Genomic DNA, 16,115 nt, shown 5'->3' on the forward strand with positions numbered 1-16,115 from the left:
AATCTTCCCAGACCCTGCTTAGGAATGTCATCCAGACAATTAACTTTCTTTCAAGGGGTATAAAACCTGTGAGAAATCCATGAAGGAGGGGACGGTCTGGGATTGTGCCCCTCCCGCCAGTGAACAGGCCCTGCTCGGCGGGTTGGGGGCGGCCCTCTGCCGCGAGGGGCGCCCCAGGCCAGGCTGCGCGCCTCCTGCGGGGGAGACTGCGCTCCCAAGGGCCGCCGAGGGCCTGTGCCGCCAGCGGAGGCGTCTCCAAGGTTCGGGGGTGACCGGGGAATCTGTGCTCCCCAGGACTTCCCTTGTGCTGGAGACAGGGCAATGCGCTCCCGGGTGGGGGCGTGGCGGGCTCATTTGCATGGGGCGGGGGCGGGGGCGGGGGTGGCCCCTAGGACTTCACCCCGGGCCCTGGCCGCTACCTCCCGCCGCCATGGACGAGCCCGAGCGCGGCTGGAGCCTGTCCTTCGTGGGCTGCGGCTTCTTGAACTTCTACCACGTCGGGGTGACCCGCTGCCTGCGCGAGCGCGCCCCGCACCTGCTCCGCGACGCCCGCATGTTATTCGGCTCCTCCTCCGGGGCGCTGCACTGCGCCGCCCTCCTCGCCGGGGTCCCGCTGGGTGCGCCTGGGCGCCGCGGGGGCTCCCGGGGAGGGGGCGCTGGCGGGCTGGGGCGCCCCGTGGGCCCGGGGTGGGCGGGGGGCGCTCAGGATTTAGCCCCTACCCTGGGCCAGGAACAGAACCCGGGTCTTCCAGAAGCGATAGGGTGGACGGAGTGCGCCCGGGACCTGAGGAAGGGGCTGGGCCCCGCGGTCGCCGTGGCGACGCATCGCGCTGGCAGCGCTGGGCCGCTGAGCTGCCGAATGCCCTGGTCCCAGGGTGGGCAACTGCTCTCCAGGGACTGGAGGAACTGGGGTGCCCCTGCCCCTCCCACAGTCGTCACCACCCAGCCCTCTGGGGGCCCAGCAGCCACTGGGAGTGGGCAGCCCCTTGGGGTCTTCCAGGGGAGAGGGGCAAAGCGGGGGAAGGGTGGCCGCCGGGGAGGAGGAGCGGGCCCCAAGGCCACTCTGCAGGTCCTGGGCTCAGTGGCCCTAACAGCCACCTTGTATCCCAGGGGGCCCCAGGCACCCGCATGGACCGGGGATTAATTAGGACACACTGGAATGCGCTGGCTGACCCTGGGGACAGGCCCACGGTCCCTCCAGTGCAGAGGCTCCTACAGGAGACAGGGGTGGGCTGGGGCCGTATCTGGCAGGGTGGAGGGGCGGCTCAGGACCACCACATCCCTGGAAAGTGGCTCTGGAGGTTGCGGCAGGAGCAAGTCCCCGTGTCCTGGGAGCCCCAGGTTTCTGGTCTCCACCCCCTGTTCAGAGGGCCGTACCCCGGTGCCTGCTCTGCACCACTGAGGACACTTTCCCAGGGGCTGGGACCTAGAGCCCACCTGGGCTGTGGGCAGTTACGTCCCCTCCACCCGGCTCAGCAGGGCCACACACAGAGGGAGAGCTGTGAGCGGAGGAGGGACTTGAGGCAGGACAGGCAGGGGGCGAGGTCTGTCCCGCAGCCCAGCATTTATGGCTGGCCACATCTCAGGCTCACAGGGTGGCCCTGCCGGCCAGAACAGAAGGGGCCGGGTCAGCGAGGGGTCAGAGGGAGCCTGCACGGGCCCCGGGCCCCTCGACAGGCTGGTGGGACCAGTTAGTGATGCGGGGCCTCCTCTGGTCAAGCACCTTATAGCCGGTGTCTTATCCACCCTTCCTGACTCCAAAAGGTAGACAAAGATTGTCCCACCTTAAAGAGGCCGCCTGAGACTAGGAAGATGGTGAAGTCGCCTGCTCAGGCCACCGGGCTAGTGAGTTGGTGGACACGGGATTCACGCAGCTCCAAGCCTGGCTTCTTTCCCCTGCCCCCTGTGGGACTGAATAAAGCTCTGGTGCTGAGTTCTTGGCTCTGGTTTTGTGGGGAGTGGGGATGGGGTCAGCTTACCAGGGCCCCTGGAAGTGGGGGGCTCATTCTGTGGCAGGAGCCAGAGCAGCACTGCCCAACAGAAACAGCGTGCAAGCTGCATACATATCACAGTTTCTAGGGACACAGGGGTAATTGATCCGGCTTTTTGCTTGCTCTCTGCTCTCTGTGTCCATTTGCTGTGCATTCTTCTGTGTCTGATTTTATTTTTATTTCCTCCTCCACCACCTTGTGGCTTCCTTCTTGTCTGCTCTCTGTGTCCATTCGCTACGTGTTACTCTGTGTTTGTGTGTTTTTTGCCTGTCTCCCTTCGTGTTGCGTCACCTTGCCGAGCGGCTCCCTGCGGTGCTTACCAGTCAGGTGCCACCGCACGGCGCTGGCGGGCGATCCTGCCTTCACCAGGAGGCCCTGGGCCGCGAGCCCAGGGCCCCCCACATGGTAGACGGGAGCCCAGCTGACTGAGCCACAGCCGCTTCCAGGATACTTAACTTTAATAATCTTTTATTTAACCCAGTATACCCAAAATATTATCATTTCACATGGTATGAATATAAAACATGATTAATGAGCTATTCCACGTTCTTCTTTTGTGTGCACTTAGCCTTTGAAATCGGGTGCTCGTTTTACACATCTCAGCTGGACTAGCCCCATCCGAGGGCTCAGGAGCCACACGCAGGCAGAGAAAGGCTGGCAGCTTCCTTGCTGTCCGGCTTCGTCCGGCCCTGCCTTAAAGCATTCAGTGTCTCCAGCGTGGAACATTCTTCTGTATGTTTGTCTCCCACCAACAGACCAGACGATACAGATACTCACTGACCTCTTCCGGACTGTCAGGAAACGGAGCCTTGGTGTCCTCCACCCGTCCGTAAACTTGAGCAAGTGTGTTCGAGAGGAACTCCACAAATGCCTCCCGGCCAACGTCCACCAGCTCGTCTCTGACAAAATGGGCATCTCACTCACCAGAGTATCTGACTGGAAAAACGTGCTGGTGTCTGATTTTCAGTCCAAAGACGAAGTCGTGGACGTAAGCAGCTTAATTCATGGGTGTCTAAGCTTGGTTTGGGAAACATCACATGGAGGGATGTGCTGGCCCCCTGCCCCGTCGGCTTAGATGCAAAGGAACTGCCTGCCTGTGATGCTGGTTTGCTGCGCGTCCCAGGGCAGCGTAAACGCTGTGGCTTCGGGTGGTCTGGCCGGCGCCTCTGTAAACCCCGAATAATCCAGGACAGGTTCAGTTTCAAGTAACCCCTAGCCATCCTTCAAGACTTGGCTCGTGACCTCTCCCTTGGGAAACTTACCAGCTTGTCCCTGTCCCCGACATGTTCTAACGTGCTCCATCATGACGGTGTCTTCTAGAGTGAGGCCCACAAGGCTCAGAGCAAATCTTGTACGTGTCTGTTCCGGGGTCTAGTCCAGGGAAGGTCACCTGCAGAGTCGAAGTATCTTTTGATTTGGCTGCTGCTTACCACAGGGCTGTACAAGACAGCAGCCTCCACCCCTGAACAGCAGCCCAGCAGCTCAGCAGCCCGTTTCACCCTGTCTTGTGTTCCTAGGCAGCCAGCGCCTGTCCCTTCCCACATGGCTAGCTCTCCATGAACCAGCGCCCCGTCCTGCTTAATTCTCACTAGCACAGCACTAACCAAAGTGTGGTCCTTGGCCTGGCTGCATCGGCCTCTCCTGGGGGCTTGTTAGAAATGCAGGCTCTCAGTCACCTGGCCCAGACACGCCAGATCAGATTCTGGGTGTTGACAAGCTCTGCAGATGGCTCTGGTGGACATCAGGGCTTGAGAAGCACCTAGGCAGCCCCTTACATCTGTCAATTAGCTCTAAGTCTTGGTCATGTCTGCAGTGGCCCGGCCGGGCTCCCTTGTGGGAACAGGGGCTGGAATTGTGAGCCCATGCGGAAGCTGTTGTGAAGGTGCCAACACTAGGAAAGCCCCTACACCTGAACTGCAGGGTCTACTGGCTCATCCCTCACTCAACACACTGATCAAAGCACCTCCTCTGAGCAAGAGGACTTTCAGCTTTGTTGCCTGCTTGTTTGGGGAAGGCCTTTGTGAGGCCAGGAGCATAAGGGGCAGGCCCAGCCTGTTCTGAATGGTTGATGCACAGCCTTTTGTCTTCACAGGTTTTGGTTTGTTCCACCTTCCTCCCTGTCTACTGTGGCTTAATCCCTCCTTCCTTCAGAGGCGTGGTAAGTCTGCCTTTGGATGGTTGCTCCTGTGAGTCCCAGTTCCCTGGGGCTTTCCTTCAAAGATGCAATTGCTCGGCTCCTCCTGCCAGGCGCCAGGCTCAGCCAATCCTGCCCTCCCCACACACATAGTCCCCAAATGAGGACATTTGTGCTTCTCAATCTCTCAGTGTGGAAGCCACGCTGATCCCCTTCCAGGTCACTGTGGAAGGAAAACCACCTTTGTGCATGTAATTTATTACCTGCTACCTGTCAGGTAAGCTGGATGTTTGATTTCATCTGTATCCAAGTGCCAAGGATAGGTCCAGTGGCCTAAAGTCTATGACTGTTATCAATATGTTACACATGTAAAGGGGAGCTTGATTCTTAGGGTAAATTTAAGTGTAATACATTTTCAAATCAAAACTTCTGTAGGTCTGGTCTCACACAGGTTTCTATTTTACTTTCTTACACCACTTTGTGATACAAGATATAAAGTTGAGGCTTTAAAACAATTGGATTTTAGGAACATTTCTGAACTTCTGAGCATAGCAGCAATATAGTTCATAAAATCTTTTTTGAAGTGTAAGCAGAACCAAGCTGCAGAGAGAAGTCACATTAATGAACCACCAAATAAGAGCCGGGTATAGAGGATGCTCATTATTCATACGTGTGAGGTTCTGGGACGTCTCCTGAACTGGCCACCATGGAAGCAGTGCCCCTGGATGAAAGAGCAGGTCAAAGTCCTTAGAGCCTCTGGTCACCACAGTCCCTCCACCTTAACCTTCTTTATGTGCTTATATTCAAGGACACCTTTTACCTTTTGCTTCCTCCTTACAGTTGCAGGCAATGATTCCCCAGGGAATTCTTTGTTTCATGGTCTTTTAGGGGCTGCCCCTTTGAACCCCATCTAGACAGGATCAGAACATTTTAGAGCAATTTTGAACAAAGCCTCTGCCTGCAAACCTAGTCAAGTTTAATCATCGGTCACATTGGAGGGGCAGGTAATTGAAGCTCATTAAACTGAAGTCATAACCCACATCAGGAGAACTCAGGTGAGGGAAGCTTCTTCAACACACACCCCGTCAGGCAGGCACTACAATCCCCAAGCAACAGGAAGCAGTCACAGAATGAACACCGCCCTTCAGCTCCCTCTTGTGATTAAGGGTATACAACTCTCTCTGGGGGGATTTGAGGCAGGAGAGAAGAGGCACCTTTCCCCTAAAGGCACCATGAATAGCTCCCCATGAATAGGCGCCCATGAATGCTGAGGTTCACCTGTAGTTCATGGGCAGTACCTTCTTCAACCTTTGAGTCTACAGGTATTATAGCCAGTGTCTAGGTTCTTGACTATGTCACATAAAGGAATTTAAGGACAGAGCAGAGGGTAGGCAAGGGCGTAAAGTACTTATTAAAGGGAAGCGGACTTGGCCCAGTGGTTAGGGCATATGTCTACCACATGGGAGGTCCATGGTTCAAATCCTGGCCTCCTTGACCCGTGTGGAACTGGCCCATGTGCAGTGCTGATGCGCACAAGGAGTGCCCTGCCTTGTAGGGATGTCCCCCACATAGGGGAGCCCCACACGCAAGGAGTGTGCCCGGTAAGGAGAGCCGCCCAGTTGGAAAGAAAGTTCAGCCTGCCCAGGAAGGGTGCCACACACACGGAGAGCTGACACAATGAGATGACGCAACAAAAAGAAACACATTCCCATGCCTCTGACAACAACAGAAGCAAAGAAGAACACACAGTAAATAGACACAGAGAACAGACAACTAGGGTGGGGGGAGGGGAGAGAAATAAAAATAAATAAACCTAAAAAAAAAGAACTTATTAAGAAATTAGAAATTGGTAGTATGCAACCTGAGACCTGGGTGCAGGTATGCTACAGGATGACATGAGTACCCCCTCTCTAGGGGCTTCTGGTTTTATTGGCTGTACTTAGGGTTAGGGTTCATACTGATGGGAACATTTAGGACAAAGTGGAGGAACTTTATTGGGGATTTTGACTTTTAGGGGTTGGTGTACAGTTGTGATTGTCTTCTGACTATTGCTGTTGAGACTTGCTGGGCTTTGCTGCATGAAAGGCTTGTGAAAATAGGTGGGTAGTGTTGGAATTTCCTGCTTTTATCCCTTCTGCAGGGTGGCCACTGCAAAATCTATTCCCATTAACTTGATTGTGCATGTCAGCAGGCACAAGCTGCTGGTGCTGCTTCTGCAGCTGATGGAAGAATGCTAAAAGATGCCTGCTGATAACTTGCCTGCATTGAGTCCAGCAGGGTATTGCCTTAATCTTTTATATTGGGTGGGGTTCATGTGGAAATTAGGTTTCCGCCTGACCTCATTAGGTCCCTATTCTATCCTCTCTCAAGTCTATCCCGAGAGAGTTGTATACCCTGAATCAAAAGGGGAGCTGAAGGGCGGTGCTCGTTCTTCTGTAACTGCTTCCTGTTTATTAGGGATTGTAGTCTGTGCCTGACAGGGTATAAAATTTTCTTGCTACACTACTGGGCCTAGGAGGAGGGGTGATTGTTTTAGTGGTTGAGGCTAGGTGATATCCATGCAAGACAGAAGCTCATTTTGGAATGCATGAATCCTGGAAAAGATAAAGTGAGTTAGGATCTTAAGTATATGTGAGGGGGTGGGGCAGACACACACTAAGAGTAAAGGATTGCTTGTGAGCAGCAGAGTGTCCTATTCTGTTTTACATTGAAGGGTAGGAACACCATGCATGTGGAGCTACACCCAAGCCCGGGGGTCTGCGGGCTAGGCCTTACATTTGTTAGATATCAAGGCACAGATCCAGCAAGAGGTTAGTTTTAAGAGGGTGGTGGCCCTTTGGACAAGATGAAATAAATGGTGGTTAGAACTGGTTTGTTCCATCTTAAGATTTGGAGCAAAAAGATTAGTTAAAAGAAGAGTTTTTAGGATTGTCATATTAGAAGCTAAACAAATTTTATCCACCAAGGGAGAAAATAATAGTTATGGTAATAGAGGACATAAGGAGGCAGCAACACCAGTAGGGGGCCCCACAAGGTGAAGGTGGCGAGGGCGCTGTCGTAGGTACTTAGCTTTTGCTTCCTGAACAGATATTTCAGGCCATCCAATGGCTGGCACTTGAGTGTCTCAGCAGGTGTTTCTGGTGTGTTGGCAATTCCTTGGACAGCAGGCTTTATTCGGGATAAATACACTCAGCTACCTGTTCATTTGCTTGTGTGTAGCTGCCCCGGTGACAGCCTAATTGAGGAAGACATCGGATGAGCTTATTTGCAGCAGGCAGATTAGACTAAAGATGCAAACCTAAGTGTTTAGTGGGTACCTGGAGAGGGAGACTTTCTTTGGTAAGCAAAATGACAGTTGAAGTTTTTTCCGTAGGTTTTAAGATATAGGCCACCAATGAGCAAGCTCCAGGTTTGCAATACTTCTCCATGGGAGCAGGCCATAATGCCCACTGTGTTTGTTTAAGTTCTACTTACATCATTCCAGACTGCCAGAGTCAGTCTGGAGACAGTGTCTATTCTAGATCTAGGGAGACAGAGCCATTGCCAGCTGGCAGTCGCAGGAGTCTGAAGCAGCAGTGTCTTTTCATTTACTTCAGGAGCATACCCTGAAGATGTCAGGCAGATACTTTAATGTAGGGGTCACACTGACCGACCTAGCCAATATTTCAAATGGAGAGACACATGCTGGTACTTGGGGCCTGGTTTAAATGCACAAGAGAGTCTGACAACACTGATGTTTGTCTCTTATTGTATGGCTTTATGGATATGTTCACTGCTGTAAGGCACCATTTGTGGCTGAAGTTGAGAACAGGCCTCACAATTTTGTATGATATAAAGTAGGCAATAATATTTTATAGGAATACCTAATTCCCAAGCCATGCATCACCATAGCAGCCCCTTAATGGCCACTCTTTGTGTGTGACCGCAAGGTTGCTTCTCTTGTGGGGTGGGAAAGACCATTTAATTACAGGTCAGAGCATCTTCTTGATTCCCAGGTGGAGAGGTTGTTTCTGTGACATAACATTTAAAAAAATAATTTAAAGCATGAATAACAAAATTTTACTGTTCTTTAATATTATACAGGAAGTATTGTTAAATATTTTGGAATTTTATACAATCTTTACATATTTATATGTACGTTTTGCCCATACAACTTTGATTAACAGAAGGTTAGACAACCCCTTTTAATTTTTTTACACTTTCTAAACACTTTCCATTTAACTTATAACATGTTAAATGAACCTTTCTTTTAAGATTTATTTTTATTAATTTCTCTCCCCTTCCCCTCTCCCCCCCCCCCCGTTGTCTGTTCTCTCTGTCCATTCAGCGTGTGTTCTTCTGTGTCCACTTGTATACTTGTCAGTGGCACAGAATCTGTGTCTTGTTTTTGTTGAATCTTCTTGCCGCGTCAGCTCTCCGTGTGTGTGGCACCATTCCTGGGCAGGCTGTACTTTTTTTGCACTGAGAGGCTCTCCTTATGGGGTGAACTCCTTGTGCATGGGGCTCCCCTACACCGTGGATATCCTTGTGTGGCACAGCACTCCTTGTGCACATCAGCACTGCGTGTGGGCCAACTCATCACACTGGTCAGGAGGCCCTGGGTTTGAACCATGCACCTCCCATGTGATAGGCGGATGCTTTATCCATTGAGCCAAATTCACTTCCCAGAACCTATTTTTAATACTTCACTTAAAGTGAAAAAAAAATCTTCTGCAATAGTTGGAAATAAAAATGTACCTTTTAGTGTTTTACTTTGAGAAAACAAAGTGTTTAAAGTTGCTAGATCTGACCACTATGTTCTTTTAGATATGAGAAGACTTGTTTTTCTTTTACCACTAAGGACACCATAAGGTACATAAGGTACCATAAAGTACAGGAAGCTATTTTGATAAAACAGAGTTTCTGTTTTTGTCATAATTATCCAGGAGAAAAGTTTTTATAAACTTTTATTAAAACAGGCTAATGATTTAAGAAATGTTGTTACTTTAACAGAGAGAGAACTAAATTTTAGTTTTGCGATCAGTATATTATTTGGTACTAAGGGTTTAATAATACTTTGGAGAGAGACCCATTAAATTTTACTGAACTTTGACCACAAAAATTGCTTCTTTGCACACCTTCTGCACTTTCTGCATTCATTCCTGTTTGACCCACATTTTCCTCCTTCCCAATAAACAGTTGTTTTCTCTTAGGACAAAATAACTTTATTTTCTTTACTTTCTTTTAGCAAAAATCATACATCCTATGTACCTTACATACTCAAGTTGCCAAAATGATTTTGGAAACTCTCTCCAAGCAAACCTCTTACAACATACAATTACCGTTAGAATTTAAAAACTTGTTAGAGTAATGACTGTATTTGGTTATATGCAAACATATCTTTTTCTTTTTAAATACCTAGTTGCATATAGTATTAGAACATTGATAGCTCATAGGGAATGGTTTTTGGAAATACATGCTTTCTTTAGTTTACTATTTTATCAGTACTTTAGTGAGATACAATATGAAACATTTACAAGGACACATTTCTGAAACAGTTGTCTGGAGGCCCGTTGGCAGGGGGTGCTGCTTGCTATCAGGGCTAAGCCATGATTGACCTGCAGGCCTACAAAGCAGCCAGCATTTTTCTTTCTTCTCTTTTACTTTTACACCTTTACCATGATTACATTAATTAAGAGATATTTTACTTTACCAGTACCAGAAAAAAACCAAAACACTACTTTCTCTATTATTTTATGGAAACCTAAGATTCCCAAGGGAATCAAGATTATTTTCCCCTTACCACCACTTTAATATGCAGATTGAGGTGGCCTCTGACAGGTTTTCCTGTTATGAAATTACTTTCTGTTATCAATCTCAATTTAGGCTTTTATTTAATAATGGCTTTCTGGAATTACCCATTTAAATACTTCCGTTTAGAGGATGCTTTTGCTAGCTTCCTATTGAGGCAGGCTGTTCAGGGAATGGGAAGATGAATCTAAAACCTGTTAATAAACAAAAATGCCCAGTTTGTTTTTAAGCAAAAATTTACTAAAAACTATTACTAAGAGTTAAATCAAGATCATTACATAGATGCCTTTATTTTATGAAACAGCAAAAGGATAGTATCTGAAATTGCTCTAACTGGGTGGATTTAGCCTAAACTTGCCACTGCGATGGGAATTCTGAACTGGGTTTGCCTTTACTTATGGTTATTTCAGGACTGGCCTCACTTTGTATGGTAACTACTCTAGTCTCCCATTTGTATCCATGGCAACTTCTGCTCCCCACGGCTCAGGGGGCAGCAAGTTTGAGACACCCTGTCTCGGTCCCTCCACTGGTGTTAATAACCCTGCTTTCTCTCATGGCCATCCAGATGTGGACTCCCATTTACCTACTCGGGGCAAGAGCCTGGAGGGACCCCATGAACTTTAGGGAAACCACTGCCCGATGGAGTCCTTGGCCCTCAGAGTTGGACGTCCACTCTTCCACTCCAGTGTCTGCTGGAGTCCTGTTATGTCTGAGACTGGAAAGTGGGGAGCCTCCCACCTCAAGTGTAAAAAAAATCCTAAAAGCAACAGGCTGTACCATTCCACATTCCCACCAACAGGGAATAAGCATTCCTATCTCTCCACATCCTCACCAACACTTAGAGTTTCCTGACTTTTTAATAGTGGCCTGTCTAATGGGTGTGAAATGATTTTGCTTTATACTTTTGATTTGCATTTCCCTAATTGCTAGTGATGTTGAACATTTTTTCATGTGTTTCTTCACCATTTGTATTTCTTCTTTGGACAATTGACTTTTCAAGTCTTTTGTCCATTTTAAAATCAGGTTGTTTGCCTTTCGATTATTGTTGAGTCGTATGATCTCTATATATCATGAATATTAAACCCTTATTGGATATGTGATTGCCAAATAGTTTCTCCCATTGAGTCAGCTGCCTTCTCATCCTTTTGACAAAGTCCTTTGAGGTGTAAATGTATTAAATTTTGAGGAAGTCCTGTGTATCTATTTTTTTCTTTTGTTGCTTGTGCTTTGGGTATAAGCTTTAAGAAACTACTAGCTACCACAAGTCCTTGAGGATGTTTTTCTACATTTTCTTTTAGGAGTTTTATGGTTGTCACATTTATATTTAGGTCCTTGATCCATTTTGAGTTAATTTTTGTATCTATGAGATAGGGGTCTTTTTTCTTTCTTTCAGATATGGATATCCAGTTCTCTCAACACTGTTGAACAGACTCTTCTGGCCCAACTGGGAGGGCTTGACCACCTTGTCAAAAATCCCTTGACTGTAGATGTGAGGGGTCTATTTCTGAGTTCTCGATTTGGTTCCTTTGGTCAATGTGTCTGTCTCTAGGCCAGTACCATGCTGTTTTTACCACTGTAGCTAAGCAATATGCTTTAAAGTCTGGAAATGAGATAGTCTTCCAACTTTGTTCTTCATTTTTAAGATCTTTTTGGCTATTAGGGACCCCTTACGCTTCCAAATAAATTTGCTAATTGGTTTTCCCATTTCTGCAAAAAAAGTTGTTGGAATTTTTATTGGGATTGTATTGAATTTGTAAATCAGTTTGGGTAGAATTGATGTCTTAATGATATTTAGTCTCCTAATCCATGAACACAGAATGTCCTTCCATTTATTTACGTCTTCCTCAGTTTCTTTTAAGCAGTATTTCATAGTTTTCTGAAAGTAGGTTTTTATGTCCTTGGTTAAGTTTATTGCTAATGCTGGATGGTTTTAGTTGCTATTATAAATGGAATTTTTAAAACTTCCTCCTCAGATTGCTCATTAGTAGTGTATAGAAACACTACTGATTTTTTCACATTAATCTTGTATCCTGTCACTATGATGAACTCACCTATTACTTCTAGTTGCTTTGCTGTGGATTTTTCAGGAGATCCTTGATATAGGATCCTATCATCAACAAATAGTGCAAGTTTTTTTTAATTCTTTCTTTCCTACTTGGGAAAATATTTATTTTATTTCTTTATCCAGCCTAATCACTCTAGGTAGAACCTGTAAGCACAATATTGAATAATGATGGTGACAGTGGGCATTCTTGTCTTGTTCCTGATCTCAGCAGGAAAGTTTTCAGTCTTTCACCATTGAGTACAACGCTAGCTGTATGTTTTCATACATGCACTTTACCATATTGAGAAAGCTTCCCTCTGTTCCTATCTTGTGGGGTGTTTTTATCAAGAAAGGTTGTCGTATTTTGTCAAATGCCTTTTCAGCATCAATTGAGAGGATCATGTAATTTTTCCTCTTCAGTTTATCCACGTGGTTCATTACACAAATTGATTTTATTGTGTTGAACCACCCTTGCATACCTGGAGTAAAACCCACTTGGTCGTGGTGTATGATTCTTTTAATGTGCTTTTGGATTCTGTTTGCAAGTGTTTTGTTGAGGATTTTTGCATCTATTTTCATTAGCATATTGGCTTTCAATTTTCTTTTTTTGTAGTATCTTTATCTGGTTTTGGTATTGGAGTAATGTTGGCTTCATAGAATGAGTTTGGTAGTGTTCTTTCCTGTTTGATTTTTCGGAAGAACTTGAGCAAGACTGGTATTAGATAGTCTTTGAATAATTGGTACAATTCACCTGTGAAGACATCTGGTCCTGTGATTTCATCCTTGGGAGTTTTCTGATGACTGTTTCAATCTCTCCACTTGTATTTCGCTTATTGAGGTCTTCTATTTTTTTCTAGGGTCAGTGTAGGTGGTTTGTGTATTTCTAGAAATTTGTCCATCTCTTCTACATTGTCTAGTTTTTTGGTATATAGTTGTTCATGGTATCCTCTTATGATCTCTCTTACTTCTGCAAAGTCAGTGTTAATGTACACCCTCCCATTTCTGCTTTATTTGTGTCTTCTCTTTTTTTACTTTGCCTGCTGCTTTTTTTTTGATCTTCTCAAAGAGCCAACTTTTGGTTTTGTTGATTCTATAAAATTTTTTATTCTCAATTTCATTTATTTCTGCTCTGATCTATTTCTTTCCTTTGGCTTGGTTTGGGATTAGTTTGCTGTTCTTTTTCTAGATTCTCCAGGTATGCAGTTAGATTTTCAATTTTAGCTCTTCTTTTTAAATGTGAGCTTTGAGGGCTATAAATTTCCCTCAACACTGCCTTTGCAGTGTCCCGTAGGTTTTGATATGTTGTGTTCTCATTTTCATTCATCTCAAGGTAGTATTTTTTGTTATTCTGGTCTTTTGGTCAAGGTAGTATTTTTTGTTATTCTGGTCTTTTGGTAAGATCTTCTATCAGTTTTTGGTTTTTCTGTGAAGGCTTTGAACTCACCCTCAGTTTTGTTTTGTTTTGTTTTGTTTTTTTGAGATTCTGGGGACCTGGGACCTCCTATGCGTGAGGCAGGCACTCAACCACCGAGTCACACTGGCTTCTGTGAGTTGGTCTTTCATTTGTTTTGCTCATTGTTTGCTTTTGTTTTTCTAGGAAGCACTGGGAACCAAGCCAGGACCTCCCATGTGGGAGGCAGGCACTCAGCCTCTTAAGCCACATCTGCTCCTCTCACCCTCATTTTTTTTTCCCTTTTTTTTTATTCATTTTTAAAAAAATATTACATTCAAAAAATATGAAGTCCCATTCAACCCCACCGCCCCCACCCCCCCACTCCCCCCACAGCAACACTCTCTCCCATCATCGTGACACTTCCATTGCATTTGGTAAGTACATCTCTGGGCATTGCTGCACCTCATGGTCAATGGTCCACATCATAGCCCACACTTTCCCATGTTCCAACCAGTGGGCCCTGGGGGGATCTACAATGTCCCGTAATTGTCCGTGAAGCCCCACCCAGGACAACTCCAAGTCCCAAAAATGCCTCCACATCTCATCTCACCCTCATTTTTGAAGAACAGTTTTGCCAGATGAAGAATTCTTGGCTGGCAGTTTTTCTTTCTCAGTACCTTAAATACATCATACCACTCTCTTCTTTCCTCCATGATTTCTGATAAGATGTCAGCACTTCATCTTATCAAGTCTCTCTTATATGTGATGTTTTGCTTTTCTCTTGCTGCTTTCAGAATCCTCTCTTTATCTCTGATATTTGACATTCTGAATAGTAGGTGTCTTGGGGTAGGTCTATTTGGATTTATTCTGTTTTGGGTGAGTTGTCCTTCTTAAATATTGATGTCTTTCATAAGGGTTGGGAAGTTTTTGGTCATTATTTCCTCAAGTATTCTTTCTGCCCCTCTTCTATTCTCTTCCCATTCTGGGATACCGATAATGCGAATGTTTGTGCATTTTGCATTGTCTTTCGATTCTTTTTTTTTTTTTTTTAATAAGTTAAGTAGAGTGTTTTATTTTATTTTATTTTTTAATTTTTTTCCTTTTTTTAAATTGATTTTGTAAAAATATTACATTAAGAAAAAATATGAGGTCCCATTCAACCCCACCACCACCACCCCACCACTCCCCCACTAGCAACCCTCACTCCCATCATCATGACACATCCATTGCATTTGGTAAGCTCATCTCTGGGCATCTCTGCACCTCATGGTCAATGGTCCACATCATAGCCCATACTCTCCCCCATTCCATCCAGTGGGCCCTGGGAGGATTTACAATGTCCGGTGATTGCCCCTGAAGCACCATCCAGGGCAACTCCAAGTCCCAAAGGCGCCTCCACCTGTCATCTCCTCCTGCCATTCCCCATACCCATCAGCCACCATGTCCACTTTTCCCACTCCAATGCCACCTTTTCTCTGTGGACCTTGGATTGGTTGTATCCGTTGCACCTCTATGTCAAGAGGAGGCTCAGATTCCACATGGATACTGGAGGCAATCCTCCTGCTTTCAGTTGTAGGCACTCTTGAGACTCTGCTCCATTTTTCCATTCTCTTCTCTGTTCTCCTGTCTTTTCAAATTCAGATGTTCTGCCTTTGAAATCACTAATTCTGTCTTTAAGCATTTAAAATCCGCTAGGTGTATATTTAAATCTCATCCATGAAGTCATTCATTCCATATATGTCCATTACTTTTCTTTGCAGGCTTTCTAATTGTTCTTTATGCTCAGTCAATGTCTTCTTCAGAGCCTTTATTTCTTTAGTGATATTTTCTTTAAATTCTTTGAAGTGATTTAGGAGAGTTGTGTGATTATCATTGATTAATTGTCTTAAATCCTGTATGTCTTCAGGATATTTGTTCAGTTCTTTTCACTAGGCCATCTCTTCCTGTTTCCTAGTATGGCTTGTAATTTTTTTTGATATCAAGGCATCTGAATATGTTGGTGAATTTACTCTGATGAGTTATTTCTCTTTCTTGCCTATTTTTTTTTTCACAGCTCTTTTTTGATACTTGGATGAACTTATTCTAACTCTTTAGAATTACCTGGCTTAAGTTATCAAAATTGTGCCAGGGATTCATTTGCATGGTTCAGATTTTCTCCCAGGGGTTAGGATACATATGTAACAGAGAACAGTTTTGTCCATGCCATTTCCAGACCAGCCAGCTGACGGCGTTTATCAGCGCACCGTTCCACAGAGGTGGTTCAGTCTGGGCTTTCCTGTGTTCTTGTGCAGAATCTCCAGAGTGGAGATTCAAAGCAGGCTCTTCTGGTGGAATTCCCTTAAGGAAATCCCCCTGAATCCCCCTCCCTTTTCCCTTGAAACAGCTGACAGGGAGGAAGGTGTCTGTTCCCCTCTCCATCAGCTGTAGTGAGCCAGGGGTTTTACTCTGGCTTGACATCTTGGGGGAGGAGGAGGAGCCCTTCCCGGCTGCCTTGGGGGCATGGGAACTCAAGTTTGTAGTTTCAGCTTCTTCAACTCTGTGTCCCTCACCCTTCTTGGAGTATGTAGCACTGTCCTGGTTTTTTGACCCCTAAAGTGCCTCCCTCAGAAAGCTTTTGGTTCTTTCTCCATTGTTTCTGAGAGCTTTGAACTCTACCTGTGAATGCGATGCCATCTTCACACAATCCTCCTCCAAAATTGTGTGATTTATTTTATACACCAAATTTAATTGTAAGATAGTATCTAAATTTAAAGACATTTTCTT

At 45.9% G+C, this 16,115-nt stretch overlaps 1 protein-coding gene across 1 annotated transcript in view; it reads left to right on the forward strand.

The window, feature by feature from the left end:
* Positions 1-430: 430 nt before the first annotated feature.
* Positions 431-16,115, forward strand: part of LOC101427837 (1-acylglycerol-3-phosphate O-acyltransferase PNPLA3-like) — a 32,021-nt gene continuing 16,336 nt past the window's right edge. Inside the window, exons 1-3 of the mRNA XM_058309142.1 lie at positions 431-617; positions 2,747-2,979; positions 4,084-4,149. Of these exons, the coding sequence (XP_058165125.1) occupies positions 431-617; positions 2,747-2,979; positions 4,084-4,149 (486 nt within the window). The remainder of the gene's footprint in view (positions 618-2,746; positions 2,980-4,083; positions 4,150-16,115) is intronic.

This window comes from Dasypus novemcinctus, chromosome 12 (genome assembly GCF_030445035.2).
Source record: "Dasypus novemcinctus isolate mDasNov1 chromosome 12, mDasNov1.1.hap2, whole genome shotgun sequence".
Lineage (NCBI taxonomy): Eukaryota > Metazoa > Chordata > Mammalia > Cingulata > Dasypodidae > Dasypus > Dasypus novemcinctus.